At 49.2% G+C, this 25,165-nt stretch overlaps 3 protein-coding genes across 28 annotated transcripts in view; 1 reads left to right on the forward strand and 2 right to left on the reverse strand.

Annotated features, from left to right (window-relative positions):
• The window catches only part of LOC119464555 (serine/arginine-rich splicing factor 5), a 337,955-nt gene that overhangs the window by 253,404 nt on the left and 59,386 nt on the right, over positions 1-25,165 (forward strand). The gene's annotated exons all lie outside the window — the stretch shown is intronic.
• LOC119464013 (protein sel-1 homolog 1-like) overlaps positions 1-25,165 on the reverse strand; it is a 398,467-nt gene that overhangs the window by 226,253 nt on the left and 147,049 nt on the right. The window lies entirely within an intron of this gene.
• The window catches only part of LOC119464558 (kinesin-like protein KIF18A), a 45,254-nt gene continuing 40,802 nt past the window's right edge, over positions 20,714-25,165 (reverse strand). For both annotated transcript variants that reach the window (XM_037725574.2, XM_037725573.2), the window contains exon 16: positions 20,714-22,064. In XM_037725574.2, coding sequence (XP_037581502.1) covers positions 21,868-22,064 — 197 coding nt within the window. In that variant the 3' untranslated portion in view covers positions 20,714-21,867. The remainder of the gene's footprint in view (positions 22,065-25,165) is intronic.

Raw genomic sequence — 25,165 nt, forward strand, 5'->3', positions numbered from 1 at the left:
GCCACATCCTTTAGTCGTCGAGATGGCATCGACGTACCGTGTGCAATCACGCATTGGCTTCAAGGCAGCCTGCTCGACTCCCCCCCCCCCCCCCCCCCGAAGGGCCGGGTTCGACTCACACCCAGACGGAAATGTACGGAATTAGCTTTTCAAAGCCACTAATTTACTTTGTTTACTAGGAGCCTCCCTGAGAAATGTGACCAGAATCCGGTAATTTTTTGCTGGGTCGGTCATTTTTCGTCACCGCCTAGTTTCGCCAAAGGTCCCGCCAACATAGACACCTAAGGCTTTCGCCTTAATAATTAAATGCAATGAAACCTTGAATCTCATTTCCTGCGTTTCTATGCCGCCACGGTGTAGAGTGGAAGGGAATCAATAATTCGAATCAGAATTTTAAACAAAACGTCATTTGCAATGGCAGGTGTTTTCTCGTTGCAAACCCTTGAATGTAGCGGAAATTGAACCGGCGAGCTCAATCAAAAACGCATGAGCGAGAGTCTGTCAAGCTGCTTGAAACTCTCTGCATACGTATGCCCGAATCACGGCATCAAAATATGCGAAACTGCGGGAAAGAAACTTTGCTTCTTGCGACGGAAATTGCAGTTATGCAGTTAGCCTCACGATCAGTAAAACTAACAGCTTATTTATTGTACGTTCGGTCCACGCTAGAATATGCCAGCATAATCTGGGACCCTTATCAGTCGGGGTTCATTGAGAGACTGGAAAGAGTTCAACGTCGAGCAGCAAGGTTTATTCTATCACATTACTCTCGCGCAGATTCTGCCTCCGAAGTGCTCAGTTTGCTGAACTTGCCTACGCTCGCTGAACGCAGGCGCATAGCTAGGTTAAACTTCTTTCTTCTCACTAAAAACAGATTTGGCATCAATAGTAAACAGAATTTGATAGCACGGCAACGTAGAACGCTACAGGGAAAGCAAAGATAATACTTTTCAAATACCTCAGATGCACATTCACGCTTACGCATTCACGCTACCCAAGAACCATCAAAGAATGGAATGAATTACCGGTGTTAACGCGAGAAAGCACCAGTGCTGAACAATTTGAGAAAAAATTAAAGCTACATTGAAAGATGCGCGCATGTATACGTGCTCACCGCTTTTTTTTTTCTTTTTTGGTGTGTATGAGCTCGCTGTTAACATTGCATTTATAGTCTTCTATTATTGATCGGAGTATGCCCAGAATATTTCGCTTATGTGCGCTTCTGCTTTTTTTTTTCTTTATAGTTTTTGTTCGGTTATGTTCGCTTATTCATGTACTGCCTTATTCACGTACTGCACTAATTGTCGAAATGCTGCTATTGACCTGTCTTTTCTTTCTGTGTTCTATGTAATATTGGAATATTCATGTATTATACTAATTGTTGAAGTGCTTGCTTTTGAGCCACCCTGTAACGGCCGACAGGCCAACAGTATCAGTAAATAAAATAAATAAATCTCGATTAGGACAAGACGCGCTTTCTGCACTTTAGTCCGATCCGCCAATGGTGGATCGCAACGACTATGGCGCTGTATACTTCCGAGCACAAGCACAAGGATGGGAACGGAATGCAACAACCATGGAGTACGGAGATATCATCATCAGCCTATATTTATGTCCACTGCAGGACGAAGGGCTCTCCCTGCGATCTCCAATTGCCCCTGTCTTGCGCTAGCTCATTGCAACTTGCACCTGCAAATTTCCTAACTTCGTCACCCCACCTAGTTTTCTGCCGTCCTCGACTGCGCTTCTTCCCTTGGTATCCATTCTGTAACTCTAATAGTCCAGCCGTTATCCATCCTACGCATTACATGGCCTGTCCAGCTCTATTTTTTTCCTCTTAATGTCAACTAGAATATCGGCTATCCCCGTTTGCTCTCTGATCCACACCGCTCTCTTCCTGTCTCTTAACGTTAGGCCTAACATCTTTCGTTCCATCGCTCTTTGTGCGGTCCTTAACTTGTTTTCGAGCTTCTTTGTTAACCTCCACGTTTCGGCCCCATATGTTAGCACCTGTAGAATGCAGTGGTAAGCTGCAGTGGTAAACTGTAGACAGTGGTAAGCTCCCAGTCAGGATTTGGTAATGCCTGCCGTATGCACTCCAACCCAATTTCATTCTTCTGTAAATTTCTTTCTCACTGATCAGGGTCCCCTGTCAGTAATTGACCTAGATAAACATACTCCTTTACAGGTTCTAGAGGCTGAGTGGCGATTCTGAATTCTTGTTCCTTTGCCAGGCTATTGAACATTATCTTTGTCTTCTGCATATTAATCTTCAATCCCACTTTCACACGTTCTCGGTTAAGGTCCTCAATAATTTGTTGTAATTCTTCCCCATTGTTGCTGAATATGGCAATGTCGTGTGCAAACCGAAGGTTGCTGAGATATTCGCCGTTGATCCTCACTCCTAAGCCTTCCTAGTTTAAGAGCTTGAATACTTCTTCTAAGCATGCCGTGAATAGCATTGGAGAGATTGTGTCTCCTTGCCTGACCCCTTTCTTGATAGGTATCTTTCTAATTTTCTGGTGGAGAACCAAGGTAGCTGTGGAATCCTTGTAGATATTTGCCAAGATATTCACGTATGCCTCCTGTATTCCTTGATTACGCAACGCCTCTATGACTGTTGGTATCTCTACTGAATCCAATGCCTTTTATAATCTATGAAAGCCATATAGAGAGGTTGATTGTACTCCGCAGTTTTTTCGATTACCTGATTGATGATATGGATATGATCCATCGTAGCATATCCCTTCCTGAAGCCGGCCTGTTCTCGTGGTTGGCTGAAATCAAGTGTTGCCCTGGTTCTATTGGAAATTACCTTAGTGAATATTTTATACAATACTGAAAGCAAGCTATGCATGTGCCTTGTATGTATGTATCCAATAGCCGTGGTGGTGTTGATGATGATGATATGGTAGTGATGATGATGATGATGTTTATTGACATCCCCTTTGAAACGACCGGGGAGGAGACAGTCACCTAGCCTGCTTGATTTATTTAAATTTTACTACATTTATCGCCATCTAACATGCTGCCTAGCTCTCAATCTTAAATTTCGTTTTTAACCTCTATCACTATATTGTACTATTATCTACGCTTGCAATAACTCCGGTTCTGTCAACCACCCCCACTGCTTTTTTTTTCCACTTGCTTATCTCGACTGCTGACCAGCTAATGCTTCCCATCTTCTTTGGATACCAGCGCTTCTGGAAGCTGAACACTCCCTACGGGTCTCGCTGGGTGAATATCTTAGCATTCTATTACGATGTGTCGGGTCGTTTCCAGAATTCTCCCCAATTCGACAGTTCTAATTTTATGGCTTGCTTTGTCAAATTCTGTAGCTGTAACTGGCCTGTACGAGCTCGTCTTATCCTTATCATCTTAGCCTTTGTAGATAAGGTTTATCTTGATTTAATGCCGTCCAAGCGTTTTTTTTTTTTCATTTTAATCACTTTCCCTAGACATTAGTTAGCAGTGCATTGCTCTTTACACCCAGCTGTTTGATTAGCTGTATTGGGATTTCATCGAGTCCTGCGGCCGTGTTAGTAGGGACATTTTTACAGCATTTTTTTTTTCAGTAACAATTTTCTACGATAAATTTTCATCTCTCAGGATTCTCTGCAGATGGATCGCTTTAAGTCGGGACTACGTTTTTTTCTTGCCGAAGCTATCCCTAATAACGTCTGATGCAAAGCAGCATGTCGTCGACTTCGAAGATGTTACCGTCTTCATCCCTTATAGCCGTTTGCGTATTTCTGGTTGAAGCTCCGAGTGCTCTTACATGGTGCCAGAATCTTTTTGGTGCGCCGAATGTTCTGCACTACACTTTAACTTGTACATTAAATTTTTTGTTGCACTAGCTCACTGGCCAACCTTTTCTTTTCCTGGTAGTTGTTCCATCTAAGCAGTGGAACAGGTCAATGAAGTGACACCTATGGCCGTAAAGTGGATACCTTAGTTAGAAGAAGGAGTGAGGCTGCCGATACTGTGTCTTTTGCATTGTACCCATGGCACTGTGATCACTGCACCAGCATTTCGGTACAGCATGCACTTTGACCGGATTTAGGTATCAGGACTGTGAAAAACTGCATTCGTTGTCAGTTGCTGTCTGTGCGGACATATTCTCTTCGCATCTTCTTTTCTGGATCCTATTCTCTTCTAACCATCCCTCAGTGCAGAGCTGCCAATGCCGGACAGTTGCTCCAGTTAACCTATCTCCATTTCATCTCCTTTCTGTCTCTGTCTTGGACCGGTTAGTGCATAACTACAAGTGGATACGGCGTGGTCTTCCCGCGAGGACGCCGAATATTCAGCAGTCCAGGCTTTTGTTAATGAGGACTTGACTTGAGAGCGGTATAGCGTTTATAGCAAACTGACTGCAGGGTGTCGTGTCGAGAAGGAATGCGGTATCGTGCGCTGGTTGGCTAACAAACCGCCTGCTAGAGTCCTCACTGCGCCCCGTCGTCTCGTTTTTAAATGATCAAAGCAGTGAACAGCGTGCGTATAAAATTTTAGTTCCATACAGGAGCACTGACGCAAAATTTTTCTCGTCCTTTTTGGAGAGGGTTCATTCTCTACACGTCACGAAAATTAGGGGGTGGTGCACGGTCACACGTATTATCACAGATACGCAGCTACGTCTATGCATTGGTCGAAGCCGCATTGTTAACGCAGACGGCGCGGTGCGGAATCCGAGAAAAAAAGATCACGCGGATCCCACGCTCCGCGGGAACCGATGTCAATGAGGTTTCTGGGCTGTTTCCGTCAACTGACAGTAATTGGCAGTGATGTTTAGGGTGAATGTTTGAGTTATTCAGCCTTTAGTGATACACGAGAGCGGCGAGTTGATGTTAAACGTTACCTTGCGTGCACCACTTGCGTTTGCTCTACGTACTACACAACGCAGAGCGAGACGTGTTTCTTGAGGCGTTGTTGTGCGCCATTGTTCGTTAATGAAATTGAGGGTTCGACAGAAGCCCGTCTGGTCGGGATGAAACATGAAGCAACAAAACGACAGACACCGACCAAAATAAAAGTTAAAAAATAATAAAAATTGAGTAAAAGACGTTTCGGAGTGATTGTGAACAAGGCTTCCGTAGCGAAGCCGAAACGTCTTTTACTCAATTTTTATTATTTTTTAAACTTTTATTTTGGTCGGTGTCTGTCGTTTTGTTGCTTCATTGTTTGTTGCCTGAGTCTATATTAGCATTGTTCGTTGCCTGAGTCTAGTTGTGATTGCCTCGTACAGCGCATCGCATCCTGGCAGAAGTTTTAAACTTTAATTAAATCATAGGGCTTACGTTCCAAACCCACCATATGGTTACGAGGAGCGTGGTATTGGGGGAACTCCGGATTAATTTTGATCATCAGCGATTTTTTTAAGTGCACCTAAATTGAAGTACACGGGCATTTTTGCATTTCGCCCCCGTCTAAATGTACAACCTGTAGCAACGCCAAAGCCACAAAGCTGCTGCGGCGGGAAGAGAAGTGTTAATTTGATGGGCGCCCGCTTCCGCAATGTGGCCTAGACGCTGCGGTGCGCTTTAAGCGCTAACCACACGTACGCGCCGGTATCAGCGTCGGCGTCAGTTCGCGTCTGACGGAAGCGGGATACTTCCGCTGCTGGCTGCAACACGACGGCCCACAGGTGCACAAAAGCCATATAGAGGGGAAGGGGGGGGGGGGGGAGGTGCGACCAAGAGGGAATGTAAATGTAAGTTTTACAGGTAGAAAAAGTGAAGAGGGTCCGCGAGCCATAGTGGATAGAGTGAGGTCCTAGAAACTTACATGGTGCCCCCTTTTGTTCAAGGGCCAGTGTAGAGGCGTTGCTGAAATGGGCACGCAGCTTGTGATCGCCTACCCCAGCCACCCTGTCATGTGCGCTGATATTTGGCCGGGGCAGACCTGAACCCCTCTGCGTGAATCCCCTCGCTAGATACGTCGGCAGACGAGAGTAGGGTACACCTTTTATTCTAAAGACTCGTTCGGTTCCAGAAGCTTTTTGTCCAGGAATAATAGTCACTTTTTCCTCAATCATGCGTGAGCTGACGCCGATGCCGACGCGTACGTGTGGTTAGCGCTTTAATGCTGCTTTGCTACTACACGCCGTGCGCCTTTTGTCCGTTTCACCGAGTGGCACGGTGTTTATTTTAACAGTGGAGCTGTTGAAGCTCTTGGTTAGGCCGCGTAGTGCGAACAAAAAAAAACTGGGCCTGGCGATGACGTCATCGCGCGTTGCCTAGCAACGCCTCGCACAGCTGGTGGGATGCGTTCGCTCGTCGAGGTTGCCACCCAGGCTACCCTCGCCACAGCGCCAGGCGCGGCCGATGTATCCGGAGTTCGGCGTGCCCCAGCTGCAGCCGGCGTCGAGATGCGACATGCTGCATTTCGAGCCGGCCTCGTCACCCAGAATGGACCGCATCCGCGTCTTGTCGAGCAAGATGGGTGGAGTGCTGCGCTTTCGCTGGCGTGGCGTCCCCGTGCCGAGCGCGCTCGGGCGTCAACGCTACGTCGGACTGTAAAGTGGCCTTTAGAAGACTGCGCGCCGACCCCGAGTATCGTCTCGTTCGAGGTCGGCTGAGTTTGGCTAAGAACCAGCCACGCCAAACCAAATTAAGCAAAGGAAAGCAAAGACAAAGCTAAGAACCAGCCACGCCAAACCAAATTAAGCAAACGAAAGCAAAGCTAGGGAAGAGCCACCAGCTTCGCTGTTTGCCTAGTCTTCGCACCACTTAGTGTGAAGCTGCCCCCCCTTTTTTTTTCCACAAATAGCAGGAACGTACCGCACCGTATTCATCCACTTTGTCCACAACTGCTGCCGTGCTGGTAGGAGCGTTTCCTTGCTTTCTTACGTTTTCTACGCCGTTCTCTCCGTCGCAGCTGAACGCCTGTGTAACCAAAAAACACAAACACGTAACCACAAAGACGTAACACAAAGACGTAACCATTAATTAAAAAGACTTTAATGAACAGTCGGGATTAAGCCAGTGATAAACACCGAGCCCGCACGTTTCAGCTTCGTTGGTTAACCATCTGTACGGAGTGCTTGGGCGGTGACTTTGTTAATGAGGTTACACACACGTTCGGCGGCGACGGAGAGAACGTCACTGACGGTATATGCCCGCAGACCGCCGTTGTCGCCCAATACCGCTTACGATGCTTCAAAATTAAATTGCTTCAAAACGAAATCTGTCCGTCACGTAAGACAATGAATGGCTCATACCCCCTTAAGCAATGGTTCATACCCCCGTAAACGCGGCCTCCCCATTACTACGACAGAAGAGAAGTGAAATTCCTCGCTGGAATGATGAGCGGCAACGGAGCCAGCTGTGGAAGAAGGCGACGACGACGAACGCGGGAGCAGTGGCACGAGCGCGTTCGCGCGGTTGCGCCGAGAGCCGCCAACGAGCCAGCTGTGGAAAATGACGACCACGTTCGAGCCATTGCTGCCGATGATAGTTTTCGGCGTACAGGCGACAGACGGACGAATCGGCTTGCCACATACAGCTTCGCTGTAAACATATACCCCCTTTAGGTAAGGGCTCATCTTAAACATTCAATACCTGTCAATCTTTCAAGCACTTTATCTGCGCTCGCTGCTTCGCAACCGAAGTTGCGCAACAGTTCTTGTCACTAGCGATACGGTGGCCGAGAGGCGCATGAATTCCCGACAAAGTTCGGATACGCCGCGTTGAAAGAAATATACGCACAAGCCCTAAAGGGTGTAAAATATATGAAACGGAGATTGGCCAATTGGAAACTCTTTTACCAACACAAACGTTTTTCTAATGGTGTCTACTACCAACTTACTCGGTTTTACCGAGTGTTCACGATCTCCGTTTTGTGTAATGTTTGATTCACATTTTCTTGCGGACGCTACGGGCAGACATACACCAGACAATGCTCAAATGGCAAACCATTGTTAATATATTTACTGGCGTTGCGAACGCATTGTTGTTCGCCGCAGGAATCTCTAGCGATGTCAAACAGCATCGCGAGTCGGCCATTCCCGCGCCTCGATAATTGCGCCCCAGCGTCGAGGCAGAAGATGCGCGCCAGGCGACCGCTGATACACGCTTCTCGACGTCGGGGTCTTCTCGGTCGCTTCAATTCTTTTTCTTGTCGCCCCTACGGCCAAACGGCCAGAACATGGCTGCCCTGTTGCGACTGCTGAAGTCCACGTGGACGGTGACATCGTCACCCTTGACCACTGTGGTCGCCTTGGGTGGGCGCCTCCCGCTACCCACCGAGAACCCCGTGTCGGTGCCCGTCAGCGTGACGTCAGCAGTGGGCGGCATAACTCGGCAGCGCGCCGCCGGCGCAGACGCCACGCTCGTTGTCGATTGGGCAACGAAGTCCTTGCGTGCCGTCGCCGCGGCGGAGCCCTCGACCCTAGACGGGCCGACGTCAGCGGTTACGTCGGCGAGCGCCGCCGCCGGAAGTTCGCCGCCGGTCGCCAACTGGGTCGTGTCCACGAGGCGGTCTTCCTTTGTCTTTCTGAAGTGCCGTCTGCGGGCGACCTCCTTAGCACGTCCTCTTGGACCTGCCGTGGCTCCGTCGACGGTGATGGTGGACGGCCACGACTTCGTCGAAGACCTTCTCCGCGCTATCGGAAGACACCGCGCGTGGGGTTACCGCGCTGGGTCTCTCCTGTTCGCCGTCTTTGGCCGACGTGGGCGCTCCGGACGAGGTCTCGACAACAGGGCCCGCCGGCGACTTGGAGGTCCTGTGTTTCCTGGCGTGCCTTTTATGCACGCCGACCCCTCGACTCGCCCCCGCGGATGTCCCGAGAGCCTCGCCACTTCGCGGAACGTCGGCCGGAGTCTGAGCGGACGGCTTGGATTCTGCGCCGCGTTCCTCCCGTTTGCTCGTCCACTGCTGCAAGCCGAGCGGCGGTGCGGTCTTTAGAGCGGCAGTGCTGTCGCGTTTGGTGGCTTTCGCGCCTGGATGACTGCCTCTGCCAGCGACATGAACCACGGCTGCGCCGGTGGCCAATGGAGCAGTCTTGCTGCCATCTTGCACCCACGTGCTATCCTCGTGGAATTTCGTGTCCACTACCTCGCCCGGTGCCCTAACGGAAGTCGTTGGCTGAGAAACGGCTCCCGCGCTTTTCCCGCGTCGTACAGCTTTAGCAGTTTGCGGCGACGCAGTTGTACTGTTGGAAGCGGAAGACTCCGTGCTGGTGATTGGATGTCTTGCAACGCGGGAACGCACCTTGTCCTGCGATGGGGCCCCGGCCGTTTCGTTCTTCCAACGCGGCTTATCTTCGCCAGCGGCCCCTGAATACACATCGCCACCCGTGTACGAGTCCTCCGGAAGCACGGGCGATTTTTCACCTGGGCCGGGCGCGGTTTTTGACTTCTTCCTCGCTTTCTTCTTGTGGCTTCCGGCCTTCGGTTTCCGTCGCTTAGCCTTGTCTTTCTTCGGGACTCTTCCGGCCGGGATCGGAGGCGCAGGGCGTTCGTCATTCGTGATGGGCTCCTTGGTCGACAACAAGCTTGTTGCCGAAGAGAAGTCGGCTTGCGGCGGTCTCGCTTTACCAGCAACCGCGGACGATGAGTCCATCGTCGCTGGATATTTTTCTCGCGCTGGCTTTGTCGCTTGCTCGTCAGCGTTGCGCCACGACGCCACGGAAGCTCTCCTGGACGCCTTGCGTTTGTGGAGAGCAGATTTCCTCGGCGACTTCGCGGCCGCCAGCGGTTCCGCCAGATTCTTGGGCGGCGGCGTATTGCCGACTGCTGCTTGATCCGCCGCCGCAGTGCTCGCGAGAGACGCGGTCTCGGTCTGCGACTCTGACGCCTCGCGCACACCCGGCGGCGGTGATGCGAGGCCTTTCTTGCGGGGACTGCAGACGTCCCTGAATGTCTGCAGGCTGTCGTTGTCCGCGAGCAGCTCTTCGGGTTTGATCAGACCGCTACGCTTCGCGGTTGTCCCGGCCGCGTCGTCGTCGTCTTCCGTGCTCCCTTCGGAGGCTGGCGATGCGGAGGAGACGTCTATGACGACGGCTCGGGTGGGGGCGACACCCTCCATGTCCGTCAGCGGCGTACCGCCACCGGCCCCCTTCCTGAATCCCTTGTCCTTTTTGAAGGCCATGATGGAGCCCCTGCGAGCCTGTAAGTGGCGCTGTTTCCTGCTGCCGCTGCTGGCACCTTCCAGGAACTTCTCACGGGTCTTTTGGATCTTCAGGAGACGTTCGCGCTGCCTGCGACTGCGCCTCAACTGCGTGTATATGTCACCTTGGAAGGCCAGCTCGTTCTGCTGCGACGTGCTGGGCTCGGGCGACGTGTCTCCAGGCTCGCGGTTGACCCTCGACAGGGCCTCGTCATCCGTGGCGACGCTCTCGTCCGTCAGTGTCAGCACCTCGGCCTCTGGCTCGGCCTTGGGCGGCGCGGCCGCGGTGCCGTGCAGGCGCAGGGACGTGATCCTGTCGCCGATGCTCTTGGACAGCCTTCGCACGGGCCGGAACATTGTGCCGAATGCGCCCGATTCCCATAGCTGGACGAGCACCGTGCCGTACTTCTCGTAGAAGAGAGCCGGGTGGAGGGTCCACGCCATTCCCGCCATGGCCGCGCCACGGAAATCGAGACCGCTTCCTTTGTCCACGGAGCTCTGCGACGAATGTGCGAGCTGAAGCTGTCGGCGTACGAGGACTGCGACGTTCGTCTCGTAGCTCGACGCTGGCGCGAGCGAACGTGGCGAACGCCGCGCGCAGTTCCTTCTCGAGAATCAACTGATGCTGATACCTTTAGACATGGCAGGCAGCTCCGAGGGAAACTGGCCGCACGAGAAATATATTCATAGAAGTATTGATTACAAAACTTGGAGAAAAAGAAGGACACACGATGAAGGAGCATAACAAATATTAAATATAATTAAAAGACAGTAAAAGGTAATTATTCAGATCGAACGCACGTGTTCGATATGTGAAGCGGCAAAATGCAATTCCAACAACCATGTGCGCATGTTGGTTTCCCGGCACCATCGTGAAAGGTAGAGATGCTGGCCGAATTTTTCTTTATGTGTTATCATTTTAGAGTACTTCCCTAACTTTCCGGGGACTAACTATATGTTTCTGCCTCTGTTTTCCCACACGTGCACCTGGGCGACTGGTATAGTCCATGGTCGAATAGGGAGCGCATGTAACATGATGCCGGGAAGTCGCAGCGTAGCGCCAGAACACGAGGACCAGCGTAGCATAGCGCGTGCCGTGCTGTGCAGCGAGCACGCGCTGCCCATCGTTATTTTTCTCTTCTCTCGCAGCCGGCGCCAAAGCGCCTGCCGAGAGCGCCGACCTTAGCGCCCCCGCGTTGCGGCGTCGGTGGGCGCTACCGAAGTTCGAAACCAACCTAACGAACAACTTGGGTCACTGTGTATGTGGCAGTGTGCAGCTCTTCAACGAACCTGGGTCACTGTAGATGCGGAACTGACTACAGGGTGTTAGCGAACACTTTATTAACAAAACGTTGTTTTATGCATTGCAGCACAAAAGTAACTGGAACGCCAATGCCTTTCTCCGGAAAGTTCGAGAATTATATCTCGAAACTGGTGTCATCCTGATAATTCATTCCAAGTGGATCCGCCTTGGGAACTCCACGACTAGAATTTGTAAATTGCAATATGGGCGTAAGGTAATTAGTTAAAAACTTAATTAGTGAATTTTTGTTAATCAGCCGATTATGCATTTCAGTTTTTTGTGCAAGTGATGTCCGCCTCTTCAAGTAGACCAGCTCATGAACTAGAGAGAGAGAAGAAATAAACTTTATTTCAAGAGCTGGCACTTTGCTTTTAGTGGCCTCAGGTGTCGGCTCGAAGTCCTTGGACTAGGGCGGCATCTTTGGCTAGAGAGAAAAAATTATTTACAGAAAGGCCTGGGCTGCAACTTGATCTAGCCTGCTGCTCTTCACTGGGGTAAAGGGAGGGGGAGTAAAAGAGCTGATGAATGATGATGATAGTAGGAGGATGTGCGTATATACAACGTTGTGGCATCTCTAAAGCCGTGCGTTCAGCCCAGTGGCTTGTAGAAGGGCTATAGCGGCAGTGGTTATCAGGGCTGCGCTGTTTGCATTGGGCCAAGGACATAAAAGAAACTCGTCTGATAGCGGCCTCTTATCAACGTTTGCAATGGAAGAGACCAGTTTCTGTCGTTCTTGCGTGTACGCGCCACAAATGCAAAATATATAAGTGCTTCTGGTACCTGCCAGTATTCACAGTTTGGGCTAGTGTCACTGCAACCAATCATTTCTATAATGCTTGGTGAATGCCACACCAAGGCGAATCCGGTGCATCATGCTTGTTTGCCTTCTTTTGAGCTTGTGAGGCGTGCGGAATTTCATTTCTAGGGCCCATTTATGCACTCACTTGTGTCGTCGATCTGGTTGAGTCCAGTGCTTCCAATGTACATTTGCGTATTACGCAACGAAGTAGGGCGTTTGTGTCTGTTCGTCAGAATGGAAAGCGTACTTCAGTAGCATTATTTAAAGCAGCTTTCACTTCAGCGTCTGCCTGTTCGTTCTCTGTCACGCCACAGTGTGAAGGTATCCACTTGAAAGGTGATATGCCCATTTCTATTTGCACGGTCGAGAAACTCTGCGATTTCTATAGCCATTGAATAATACGGGCCCCGTCTGAGGACACAGTCAATGGTTTGAAGCGCAGAATATCGTCCATGCACGAAGAAGCTCCTCGGAGAGAAATTGAAGTGCCTCCCGGGTAGCAACAAGTTCTGCGGCAGTTGATGTTGACCTATGGTCTAGTTTAAACCCCCGTGCAACGATCACATGTGGCATGACCAAGGCTGCAGTGAAGGCATACGGTGTGACAGAGCCATCTGTATACACGTGTACAGTATCGCCGTTCTCTGCATAAATGTGACACAGGGTAAGCTGCTTGAAGCCAATGGTTTCAACGGATGACTTTTTCCTAATTCCAGGGATCTGCAGAGTAACCAACGGTTTAGGCAGGACCCACGGGGGTATTCTCGGAATGCAGGCGGGAGAAAATCTTGATGGTAGGATATTCTGATGACGAGATAGAGTCCAGGAAAGATAGAGTCCATCGCTCCCTGCCCCACACCCACAACCTGGGTGTGGGGCAGGGGGTGTGGGGGCAGGGAGCGATGACAAAGGATGGTGTCTGTGTCGGGTACAGTCGGAGAGGCTCGCAGAGCAAGTATACAGCAAGAGGACAAGCACGAGCTTCCGCTAGTGTACCATTGGGTGACGTGCATCGTGGGAGGCCCAAACATGTGCGTAATGCTTGAGCTTGAATGCTCTCCAGCGTGCGCACACAACTAAGCCCCTTGCTTGACAGCGCCCGCATGCTGTACCGTATATACCCTATGAATAGCGCTTGGTACAATTGGAGTAATGACGACTCCAAGGGGCCCCATCTTGTTCCTGCAACGACGCGAAGGACCTCAACGAAACTCCTCAGTTTTGACTTCAGTACGGCGACGTGTCTTGACCAAGATAGTTCCCGGTCTATGATTGCGCCCAGGAATCCGCGGTGTGTTACTGAAGGTATCGCTGTTTCATTAACAATTATGGAATACCTGGTCATTCGTTTCCGCGTGAATGAAACCACGGAACATTTCGCTGTTGAGAGCTGAAGGCCTTGACACCGCAGATACTTAGCTGTGATTGTCACTGCACGTTGAAGCTTAGCACGCATTTGGGGACGGGTGGCTCCAGATGGCCATACGCCTATGTCGTTCGCATATGAGCTAAACTCTGCCGTGTTAGGAAGTTCTCATGCAAGCCCAATCAATGTACCGTTCAAGAGATTTGGACTGAGAACTCCCCCTTGTGGAACACCTCGGTGGATATTGTACCGGCCGGTGTCGCCATAACTTGCCATATGTAAACGCGGCCACTGAGATAGCTAACAATCCATGTACTCGTACATAGCCGGCCACCGACGTCTAAATCTTCCAGCGCATCAAAGATTGCATAATGGAGAACATTGTCGTATGCACCCTTAATAACCAGGAAAACAGCTCCAACTAACCGCCGGCGATTTCTTTCCTGTTCAACAGTGGAGACCAAGTCGACAACACCACCGATGGAAGAACTGCCTTTTCTGAATCAATTCATAAAATCAGGAAAGCAATTATTGCAGTCTAGGAACCACTCCATCATTGAAAAAATAACCATCCTTTCCATTACTTTGCCGACACAACTGGCTAAGGTGATCGGTCTGTAGGAGGAAAGCTCGTTAGTGCACTTCCCCGGTTCAAGCAACACTACAATGTGATTACATTTCCAACTATCTGGAACATTTCCTACTCCCACGTGGCTTAATAAGATAAAACGATACGTCATGCTTCTGTGCCATGATGGCTGAGTGAAGCATACGCGATTCCGCCAGGTCCTGGTGCCTATGAGCGTCGGGAAACAGAAATTGCAGCGTCAAGCTCTTGCATCGTAAAAGGTTCTTCGAGTCACTCATCAGGTGACGGGGCGCAATGGTGACAAGCGATGAAGTCACTGCATTAGACGTGTCCACCAGTGGCGCACTGACGGGGGGGGGGATTTCACCCCCCCCCCCCGAGACCGAGTTTGGTGCTCTATCCACGCTATTACTGACATTCCTTAGTTCTCCTGCTCCACCAGTCATAAGTGACCTCCTCAGACACTGCCACCACTCACTGTTGCCACGACCTTTTACGCGAGAGCTTCAACGGATGACCACGTGCACTGCCCTGCAGACCAGCTTCTTAGCCCTATCAAGCTCTTTCAAGAATAAGTAAAATGCTGAATAAATAAGCATCGTCATCAACCTTGGTGTCATTATTATAAGTATTAGACATTTTATTTGCTGTTCGATTCCTCTGGCTAAAGCATGCAAATTGCATATTATGCAAAGTGCCCCCCCCCCCCCCCGGCAGAGATACTGGGTGCGCTACTGGTGTCCACAATAAGTTTACAGTAGTCCTCTGCTACCTCTAATTCGGTCCGGCGTTCATGTAGAGCCACGGCACGGAATGGGTGTCTTTGTTGTGGAGTTGCCTGGAGACTTTGTATGACCCGCCAGATCTTAGATAGAGGCTGTCTTGGGTTTAGGGATCCACAGAATGACCTCCAATGCTGTCTGTGAAACTTTCTAGTTGCCGAAGAACATGTCACTGAGGTCAGCAATTGTTTGAAAGATCTGTCGGTGACTTTGTTCTGTATCGCCGTTCCGCGCAGCGACGGATTACACGAAGGGCCTCATATTGTGTGTCCACCGATCGATGATCTGTGCCTCGGTACGCTAACTTCTCTAGTTTTGTCCCGTATGGTAGATGCAATGATATCCTCTATTTCAGATGGAGATGTCAAACTCTGACAGCTGGTATCAACAGACGTCTTAAAGTCCAGTCTGTTTGACGGATGCAACGTAAGGCTGAGCAGAGAAACCAGCTTAACTGAACGTAAGTTGGGAGGTGGTCACTATCACGAGTCTCTACATCTGTCGACCAACTAGAATTGTGCTATCTGCCACAGGCAATGTTTAAAATGTTTTGGGAATGTTCGCTGAAACACCCTGTATGTACCACTGTTCTTTGACGCCGACTTGGAGCACTGGGTATGTGCCAGTCGGTCTCTGCTGGTATTCAATGAACCTCTTTGATGCCAACTTGGGTAACTAGGTATGTGCCACTAAGAATGTACAGTTCTACAATAAAACAAATAGTCAAGGGGCAGCACTTAGTTATCCCTACATGGATGAATGCGAAAGCATTGCCATCACTGCACGATGCTTATGCTCTTTCAGGCGAGTAACTACATGACCAAAACGTTTCGAGGCATTGTGTAATTGCGACAACCCACGGTGCTCGTCACAAGGTGCGCACGACGCAATATCGTGGTTTCAACTCCCACCAAATGGTCGAGGGTCCAGCTCCAAACAGAGGCCATGGGTTCGAATGCCTTAACTGTACCATAATTAACTTCGCCTTAAATAACCAATTAAAGGTCGTGGGTTCTACTCCCACCAATGGTCGTGGGTTCGAGTGCCGTAATAAACTCTTAATTAAAACTGCCTTAATTCGGCTTCACTCTGCCTTAATTCATCATCAGCCTACATTTATTTCCACTGCAGAACGAAGGCCTCTCCCTGCGATCTCCAATTACCCGTTTTGTGCTAGCCGATTCCAACTTACGCCTGCAAATTTCCTAACTTATCACCCCACCTAGTTTTCTGCCGCCCTCAACTGCGCTTCCCTTCTATTGGTACCCATTCTGTAACTCTAATGGTCCACCGGTTATACATCCTACGCATTACATGGCCTGCCTTAATTCACTCTGCCTTGAATGTCATCAACTGCCTCGATTAGCTCACTTGGGCTCCTTTGACTTTTCGGACCATCTTGTGGCCATGCCAACGCCGACAACGCCGGATTTTCCTCCTCATGGGCCATACAATGCTTTCGCATTTTTAAAAATTCGGCAGAACCCATCTCACGACGACTGTCGACGGTTCCTCAAAGACAGCTACCCGATGCTTTAGCACTCTGCGCGATAAATGTACCACGTGTGTGCCGTTTTTCAATGAACATCTTTCACGCCAATGCTTTAGCAAGATGGGCAATGAATGCACAAGTTATTTACTGCTCTTCAATGCACCTTTCGCCAAAATGGGTCACCGAGTATGTACCAGTAGGTGTGTGACAAGCGGGGAACAATTATCAGCGTCCACGCACACCGGCGCAACACGTTTTTCGTCTCAAAGGCTACGCGTGGACTTCTCCGCAGCGCCACTAGATGGCGCTGTGTGTCCAGAAAGAAGCGCGAGAGGAGCCCGGCTTTCGCATAACGCGTTTCTCAGCGTTCGCACGCACTGGCGCGCCATGCATTTTGGAGGCCACACATAGGATTTGTGGCAACGCCGCTAGATGGCGCCGAGTGTTCTTAGAGAAGATGAGCCCCACTGCAGTACACGCCTCATATATAACTCATTTCGACGGTGGCAATACGTTGTGTCGCTATACTGATTCCATGCTGAACGCATCCCTGTGGCTGAATCTCAGAAAGGAGGCCCCAAACGAAACGACAGGTTCTGTTAAGGCCTGGCCAAGGCTTCCAAGAGCCTTGGCCAGGCCTTTTATATTCTTTTATTGCAATAGCAATTGTATGGACACTCCAAGCAGATTTCTGCTATCGTTGCCGTTGCCTTGAGGTTCCGTATAACGTCCAAGGGCGATAAAATCGTCGCCGTGCACCGTATGTGCGCGTGAAAGTGCGCGAAGGACACGCGCTTTCGCAGAGAGCAAACGCGACCGTAGCACGAAAGGCAGTGGGGGGGATGGGAGAGAGGGAGGAGGAGGGGCGACGTTGTGCTGCGGCACCAACTGCGTATCTTGCGACCGGGCGCAAGCAGAACTGGCGACTCAATCTCACACGCAAAAGGAGGAAAGCGGGAAGGCAGTGCGAGAGGAAGGGAGGGGATTCAGCTTCTACTCTGCCAGCAACTGCGTACTTGTACTCTGCGCGGCTGCGGGCGGTCGCGCGCACCATATCTTGAAAGTAATCTGCACACTGCTCCTACCTTTGCATGCGCTGTGCTTTCGCCGCTCAGTTTCCGTTGAAGCGATAGACCGCACGAACCTTCACTCGTAGCTGCTGCCGCGCTTGTCCACGCGAGCGTTGACAGCGGTTGTCTGCGGTCGTCGAGTGCGATATATTCATGGTTTGCTTGTGCACGCCGACACCATGCTTGTTAATTCAGTTAGTAAGCGAATGTGTCCAAGTTGAACCAGCTGATAAAACTACTATCCTTACTCCGTATAGCTCTATACTAATTTGCTATCGCAATTGATGCTTAGCCTTTCGGGCGAAACTGCGACTTTTCTTGTCGCAATAAAGCGATGACAAGATAGAAGTGCTGAATTGGTTCCTCGTTTCAGACAGAGCAGTGTGGGATGGGCATCAAACTTGACCTATGCAAGGCGTCGATGCAGCAATGTTACTATGTTTGACGAAGCAAGAATCCTGATGAGAAGTGTAGGGACAATTTCACCAACTTTGGCTATCATTAACTTCACCAGCCATTCTAGAATCTCCATTCTCCCGTCCTTGGGATTCAACCACAGGGACACTTTTTCTTGCAATGTACTACTTTATAGTGACAGAACGATTATCTTAATAAATTTTCCAATTTATCCATTGAGTTGTTGCTTTATTGATGGTATATTTTCTTTAAAGTTGAAAATTCACTACAGTTTCATTTTTGCATTCTTTCCCTCTAACCCACGCTCAAATTTTCTAAATGTTATTTTGGTACCAATCTTATTAGAAACACTTCTAAAACCGCCAGCTGCTTGGCCAATCCCAAGTGAGGGCGACGACATCAGTCTAGCATGGTAATCGATTAGATTCAACGAGGCAATTCTGGACTGCCAATCCAATATTTATGTGGCTGAACTTAAGGCCCCGAAAGACAGGATTACAGGCACAGATAAATCTAGCCCCAGATTGCGAAGCAGAGTTTGCAGAAATCAATACCAATGGGTATTGCCTTAAATTCGTCCTAATTTAGTACTTCTGGCTCGAAGCCACACTATCATAAGTGGCAATATTGCAGTTGAAATCAACATTTTAAAAGTTGTACCAATCATTTATCATCCATCAGTCAACATTTATAATATATAACGCCCCATACATGAGCGGCATTTAGAATCTTGCCTTGTGTAAGCATCTGCAACATTACTTTCCGACGACTGAAGAGGCCCAAGGTCCCGAAGCAAGCAACAGCTATAGCATAGCATACCCCTTAGAAAAGGACATTTTTTTTGCGCATTACTGCGCACCAAAAGCACTGTACACATGTTGAGTGCACACTCGTTAGTTACGTATCCCACGATCACCTCCAGTGGTTGAGTTTGCCCTTTTGTTGAGCAGCTACATTGTTTCTATGCACCAATTTGTATCATAGTGCCCAGTGCATGGTTGAAGGTAGTTGGAAATAAGCCATGGGCAAAATATATGTTGCACAATAGCCCAACGCATGACATAACATACAGGCATGATAAGTGGTTATAGGACGAATATATTCTATGGTGGTTGTCCATTTTTTCTCCAATGCGAGCGAAATGCAAAGAACTGGGGGGGGGGGGGGGGGGGTGGAAGGCCACAGCAAGATAATCTGGCGCTTGTATTGCTCCACCTGTAGCAGACTTTCTGCCCCCTCTAATTCTGAAAGCTACCAACCCAGTGCCAGTTACAACTCCAATATCACGCATGTCTGTCCCATCCACCTCCATTCTGTCACTTGCTCATGAAGCATTTGTCAAGGGGTCAAGCTGAAGCTGGATACATGCCGTGCATGCTATAGAATTATGCGCCTTCACCTGTTTTAATCACCACGCACTGTTCAATTTACTCAGCAGTCGAGTCTGTGTCCAGAGTGTGCAACAGGCGTGTCCCTGGATACGCATGTCAGCTACGTAGTCAAACTTGTCAACTACACGATTATTATAGTCAGTCTTGGCACTCACTACAATGAGGGGGCCCTGTCATAATAGTCTGTACACTATTATGGTGGGCCCCCTCACCCTGCTGAGGGGGCCCCTCCTTATTCCATCGGCTGTTATCTGCACAGTTTTGCTAGTCAGTGGTTGGCCTGTCTCACTGGGGCGCACAGTAACAACACGTCAATATTCATTGGTCTGTGGCCGCTCACACGGCATATATTTAAGGCCCCCACCTTTGGAGCACCTAAGGCCTCCACTTAAAGGTAAACTGAAGAGGTTTTAGAATTTGAAGATTTACGGGGGTTTGGAAGACTGACAGTACAACTCAACTCCTGCAGTTATTTTCTCGATTAGGCTCATAGCAGCACCATAATCACGGTTGAAATTTTCGTTGAAGCTCCGCCCCCTTCGCGAGCCGAGCGTAGCGGCGGAGACTGACGATGACGTCAATGCAGGAGTCACGTGCGCGCTCTATTCGAATCACGCTCCTCGCAGATACCTAAGATGACATCACGATCGTGTTTGCCATCAGAGCCCGTTAAACGACCCGCGGCGTCTCCCGCAGACGCTGCGGCTTGTTTTTGCTAGATTAAACCAACTTTCGGTGACTTCTGGCCTCTTAAATTATCATTTTCATATTCAGGGGGTGAAAAGCTATAATAATACGTTCAAAGCTCACTTGTCGAAAAGTGATTCAGCTGCCCTTTAAGGCCTCCACCTCCCCCTGGGTTATGCAACGGGTTGCTTCGCTCCCTTTTGCAGGAGCCCTCCAGTTCAGGCATGGCAGAAAAGCATAGCACAAAAGAACAAACATTACCGCGGAGCCATGAAACCAGACAGAAAGCTCTGCAATTACACAGTTTCTGTATCAGCTCCTGTTACCCCATCACTATAGTGTTATGGCTATAGTGAAGGGACCCCTCACTATAGTCAGTTCTTTCAATGTTGGCATTTCCATCTGTCTCGGGTATAGTGTTCTTCACTGTTCATCAAGCATTTGGTTTGGCATCTATTCATAGTTGAGGCCAACCTTCCCATTTTTCCATAAAAAAAAAAAAAAGATTTAAGGCTGGGTTCAAACTGCATATTGGATAACTGCAAGTCTTCACCTGTCTATCACTCTGCACAGTTCTGTTTCTTCACTCGTGTAACAGCAAGGAATTGGGTCCTTATGCGACCAGATATAATCGGCCTTCTCACTATTCATTTCAGCATTGGGTCTGTAGTCCCCGCTGTTTCCACTGTTCTCCACAATTCATAAAAGAGTTTGGTTTAGTGTCCATCCATGGACATACACACATTCTTTATTGAAGTGGATTGTAATCGGGCCTTTCGCAAGAGGAATGGCATCCAGCTGGTTAGCAAAGAGCCTGCTGAAGAGTACAACTGCTGTATAAATTAAGTTGCTGCACAGTTCGAACTATTCATACAGGCTCAGGCATTGGATATAATTGGTGAACACAGAAAGGCCGCACAATGCATCTAAACACCTCAACAGAAGCATAATGTCATTTAGAAGGCACCATGACATGCTTTAAGAATCGGGCCAAGAGGACTGAAATAAATGCAACAAAGCAAATGAAGCAACCCACAGCAACAGAGAGGTTTCCCTTTGCGACTGTTTTGAAGAAAACACTGACAATAGTGCACTTCCACTTTAGAACAAGTAGAAGTGAGCCAGGCAAAACATTCACTTGGTCAAAAGATTAAATGGTCAAAACTAAAAGCTGCCGAAAGCTTAAAAGGTTAAGAATTTTGCTGCAAAAGTAAAAAGCAAGCGCTCCCTAGCCATTCCAAATTAGAAGAGTTGTTCACGTCCACTAATCTCAAAAGTTGCCAAGCTCGCCGACGAGAGAACTGCGCGCACGAACGCCAACAATTGCAGTCTAGGCTGCACAAGTCCGGAGCACCCAAACTGCAAATAAAAGCGTGGGGACGCTATTCAGGCCAGGCAAAATCGCACTGCAAGTCACAGAAATTCCAAGACCACTACAGTGGAGGAATGGCCGCTACAAGGGTGTTCCGTCTTCCTGCCACAAACAGCTGGAGGGCCTGCAGGAAGCCTGGAAACACATTGCTCGAACTTGCTACTGGAAGAGTGGGCCCTTCTCGCAGGAAGCACAGTTCAGACAAACAAGACAGTTTCGAAAGCACACAGCGCACGACAAGCATCTCGTGCAGGCTGGAAACCACGACACAGTCTCGCGGGTCAGATGGGTGGTAGCGGTAGTGGCTTTTCCTTCCAAAACTTCACTGCCCTTTGGCCGAACACTCACCAGGGTCAATGATTAAAGAGTTAAAAAAATAGTTCCATGGTCATTGACTAAAAGCATTAAAGTAAGTGTTCCGGCCACTGGTAAAACACGGGTTGGGCCACGGAGAGGAGAGTCGGCTGCGTTGGCCCTGCTTCGAGTACTGCCTCACTGGTTGGGCCTGTTTTGGTGCTGGCGGTATCTGGTTGCAGACTGCTGCTGACCCCTGCTGGACAACAGGAACGCAGTCCGAGAAGTCGGAGTCACAGCCGACATCGGCCGGGGCAGGCTCGACGTGCTCAGGCTTTTTCGCATTCTGCTCCCCATGGGCCGAGGGTTGCTTTTGATGCTGCTTCTCGGTGCCGCTGAAAAAACGTGAGCGCATGTGTTAAAATTTGTTGCGATGCGTATTAGCGAAACAGAAAGCAAGGGAAAGACCCAAATTTTGCCACATAAAGCTTTGCCGTTCTATTGAATCTGTCGCTAGGCTTCCTTTTATCCCAGTGCTAACATCAGCTGGATGACATTGTAGACCCTTTTCGCGGAGCAGTTAGCTACGGAGGAACAAGATTACGCTTTCGGCGGCACGGCGCACGTTGCCTCGAATACGAAACCATTACAACTTTTGCCCCAATTTGTGCGATCAGCTGTCAGAAATGCAACTAAGTGTTCGCCGACGCATTGTGCTACATTCATGCTGCAAAATGTGGAGTGCTAGAGGAAAGGGTGTGCTGTAGTTGGCTGCTAGAACAGTGACTGGCATAAAGAAGAACAGAATGAATCTGTGTGGCCTGACCAAGTGCACAGACCACCACTACACTAGGACTGCCTGTGTTGCCTCCCCTTTGCGATTTACGGCTTTCCTCGAGGATAAAAAAAAAAAAAAATTAAAATACTCGTCCACCAGCATTGTATCGCTAACCTCCAACGAAAGGACTTCAACACTGGAACGTCGGCAAAAGTGAGCACCGCACGTTACTCAGTGACAAAGGAAGTAGTGCCATTTCCCGACAAAGCAAGTTTCTCGCTCGTTATTTTAACGTGTCGTAGTTCGAGTAATATGACTGATTTACGACACATTGTGTCGCGAACGCACACAGGTGTATTTCTGCTACATCGCAGCCATCTTGGAAGCTCCCCTGCTCTCTACCAGGGTTTCCTTCCTACATTCCAAAAAATGCTATGCATGCACACTACAGTTGTCTACACACACTCAAGCTTATGCTTACTCTATTGCCCACGTATCAAGAATAAGTGAATGGAATCAATGCACCGAAGAGTGGGTGACAATTACACCGACTGCACATGAATGTTCAAAGCTGAATGTTTCACGACGGTCCACAGATTAAGCGAGTGACTAGAAATAATACAACTTTGCTGAAAGCAGTTACAACGTACAGAACATCTATGCTCCAAGCCTTAACTGTACGTGGCAAGAACAAATCTACAGAAACTGACCACACAAGTGAGCGATTAGGAACAATATAAACAATCGGATAGCGACTGCACCTATGAACCTTACCGAGTCATAAACATAAGCCACTGCTTCAAAGTCATTGGCAAATAAAGAAATGAAGAGCAAAACACACAATAATCCTAACTGAATTCCATGCTGTCGAAACTCCAGTTCTGAATTAAATTCTAGCCCCCGCTTCTCGTACCAGCACCGTATATGCTGCTCGCAACATTTTGACAAGACTTGATGAGCTCAGAAAGCGCTTGCATGTCCTCCACCGCTGTGGCCAAAGCATCGTGTCGTCCACTCAGTCCCCATCTATATCTGCCAAAACAGGTTTGCAGAGCCACACCGGGTGTCATGTGTGCCAGCGGCTCCCAGGGGATCGCTGCGAAAAGGGTCTATTTCCGTTCCTGGATGTCTACCGAAATGCATGAGAATGTAGTTTTGGAATTGGCTCTATTATGAATGAAGCCTTCAAGTCTGCCATCGACAATCGTTTGTTATAACGGTTCTTGTGTATGTGTAGGCTAACATTTTTTTTGTGTTGTTGCCGCTCATTGTGAGGCTCCACGGCTGCAAGAGCAAATAAAAGTCAAATGGAACATCACTGCATTTTGTAGCATAATTGGGGGTGGTTATTTTGAAATCTTTGAATGTTGTACAAATACACAGTAAACTCTCGTTAACTCAAAACTTTAATAACCAGAAAAAATTTAGGTATGCAGAGTTTCGAGATACCGTATTTATTCGAATCTAGGCCGATAGTTTTTTTCAAATAATCACATACGAAACTCTAGGGTCGGCTTAGATTCGAGGATTTTAAAAAACGCGCCAGTTTTTAACTGAAACTGATAAATATGGTGCATAGTTAGCGCCATCTAGAAAAGTCAGTATCGCAGCCGCTGCTAGCCGCGCCAGTAGCCAGCTGAAGTACACGAGTGACGTCGCCATTTTGATCTGCGTCGTATCGGTAGTATCGGTATGCTGCAGCATCGGCACGCGGTGTGGCGTTATCGTAATGGCACCAAATGGGCGATGCCACTATAGTGCCGCTTTCTAAACGAATACTGTATTTACTCGAATCTAACGCGCACTTTCAACACGACCCTAATGCTGCGTCGGCATTTCAAAATGGCCGCCTCGCACGCGCGTCGTGCCTAGCTACCGTAGCATGCGGAAGCTTCCTCCGTGTGCTGAAGTACACGTGCTTAGGCAATAGTCTACCGTCTGTCTTCACGTTCTCAGCGTCTGCTCTATCTATCAGCATGAAGTACCGAGTTCATCATGATGCCGCATTTAAAAGGAAAGTGATCATCTGTGCAGAGACGGACGGAAATCGGGCCGCATCACGGGCGTTCGGAGAATCCGAAACTTGCGAGCGGGACTGGCGCAAACAGAAGGAGAGGATTTTCGCCAGCAAAGCAATGCGGAACGGTTTCAGTGGACCGAAGCAGGACTAAATCTGCGACGATCCACTCCGGCGATACGATCAGGCTTGGCCCTATCTTGAAAGCAATCTGCGACTGGTAAAGTTCGCCGCGCGCCGTGTTTTCGCCGCGTTGAAGGGAGAGGCATGCTAGCACGAAGGCGCGCTTCGTCTCCAGCGTTTTGACAGTTCGTTTCCGCGGTCAACGAGCGAGGTGTGTTCATGTTCGCTTGAGCGCGCGTGACACCGTGCTTGTTAATAGCGGTCTACTAATTTGCTACCGCATTCGATGCATCGCCTTTCGGGCGAAACTGCGACTTTTTTTATTCATCGCAACATCAGTGCATCGGGAGGAAATCTATTTTTCCAAATTTTTCCTCACGGAAAACGGGCGCGCGTTACAATCGAGGAAGCGTGAGAATCGAGTAAATACGGTAGTTGAGCTAGCCGTAGAGGCATCGTCAAACGTTCAAGCCGGGCGGAACTTCGGCATCGGTCTGTCGTTGGAGGGGGCCACGGGAGATGGTTTTTGCGTGCGCCGCAACGTGCGCTCCTTCCAAAAATGCAGCATCTCTAATGCG

The sequence above is a fragment of the Dermacentor silvarum genome, chromosome 9 (genome assembly GCF_013339745.2).
Source record: "Dermacentor silvarum isolate Dsil-2018 chromosome 9, BIME_Dsil_1.4, whole genome shotgun sequence".
Taxonomy (NCBI): domain Eukaryota; kingdom Metazoa; phylum Arthropoda; class Arachnida; order Ixodida; family Ixodidae; genus Dermacentor; species Dermacentor silvarum.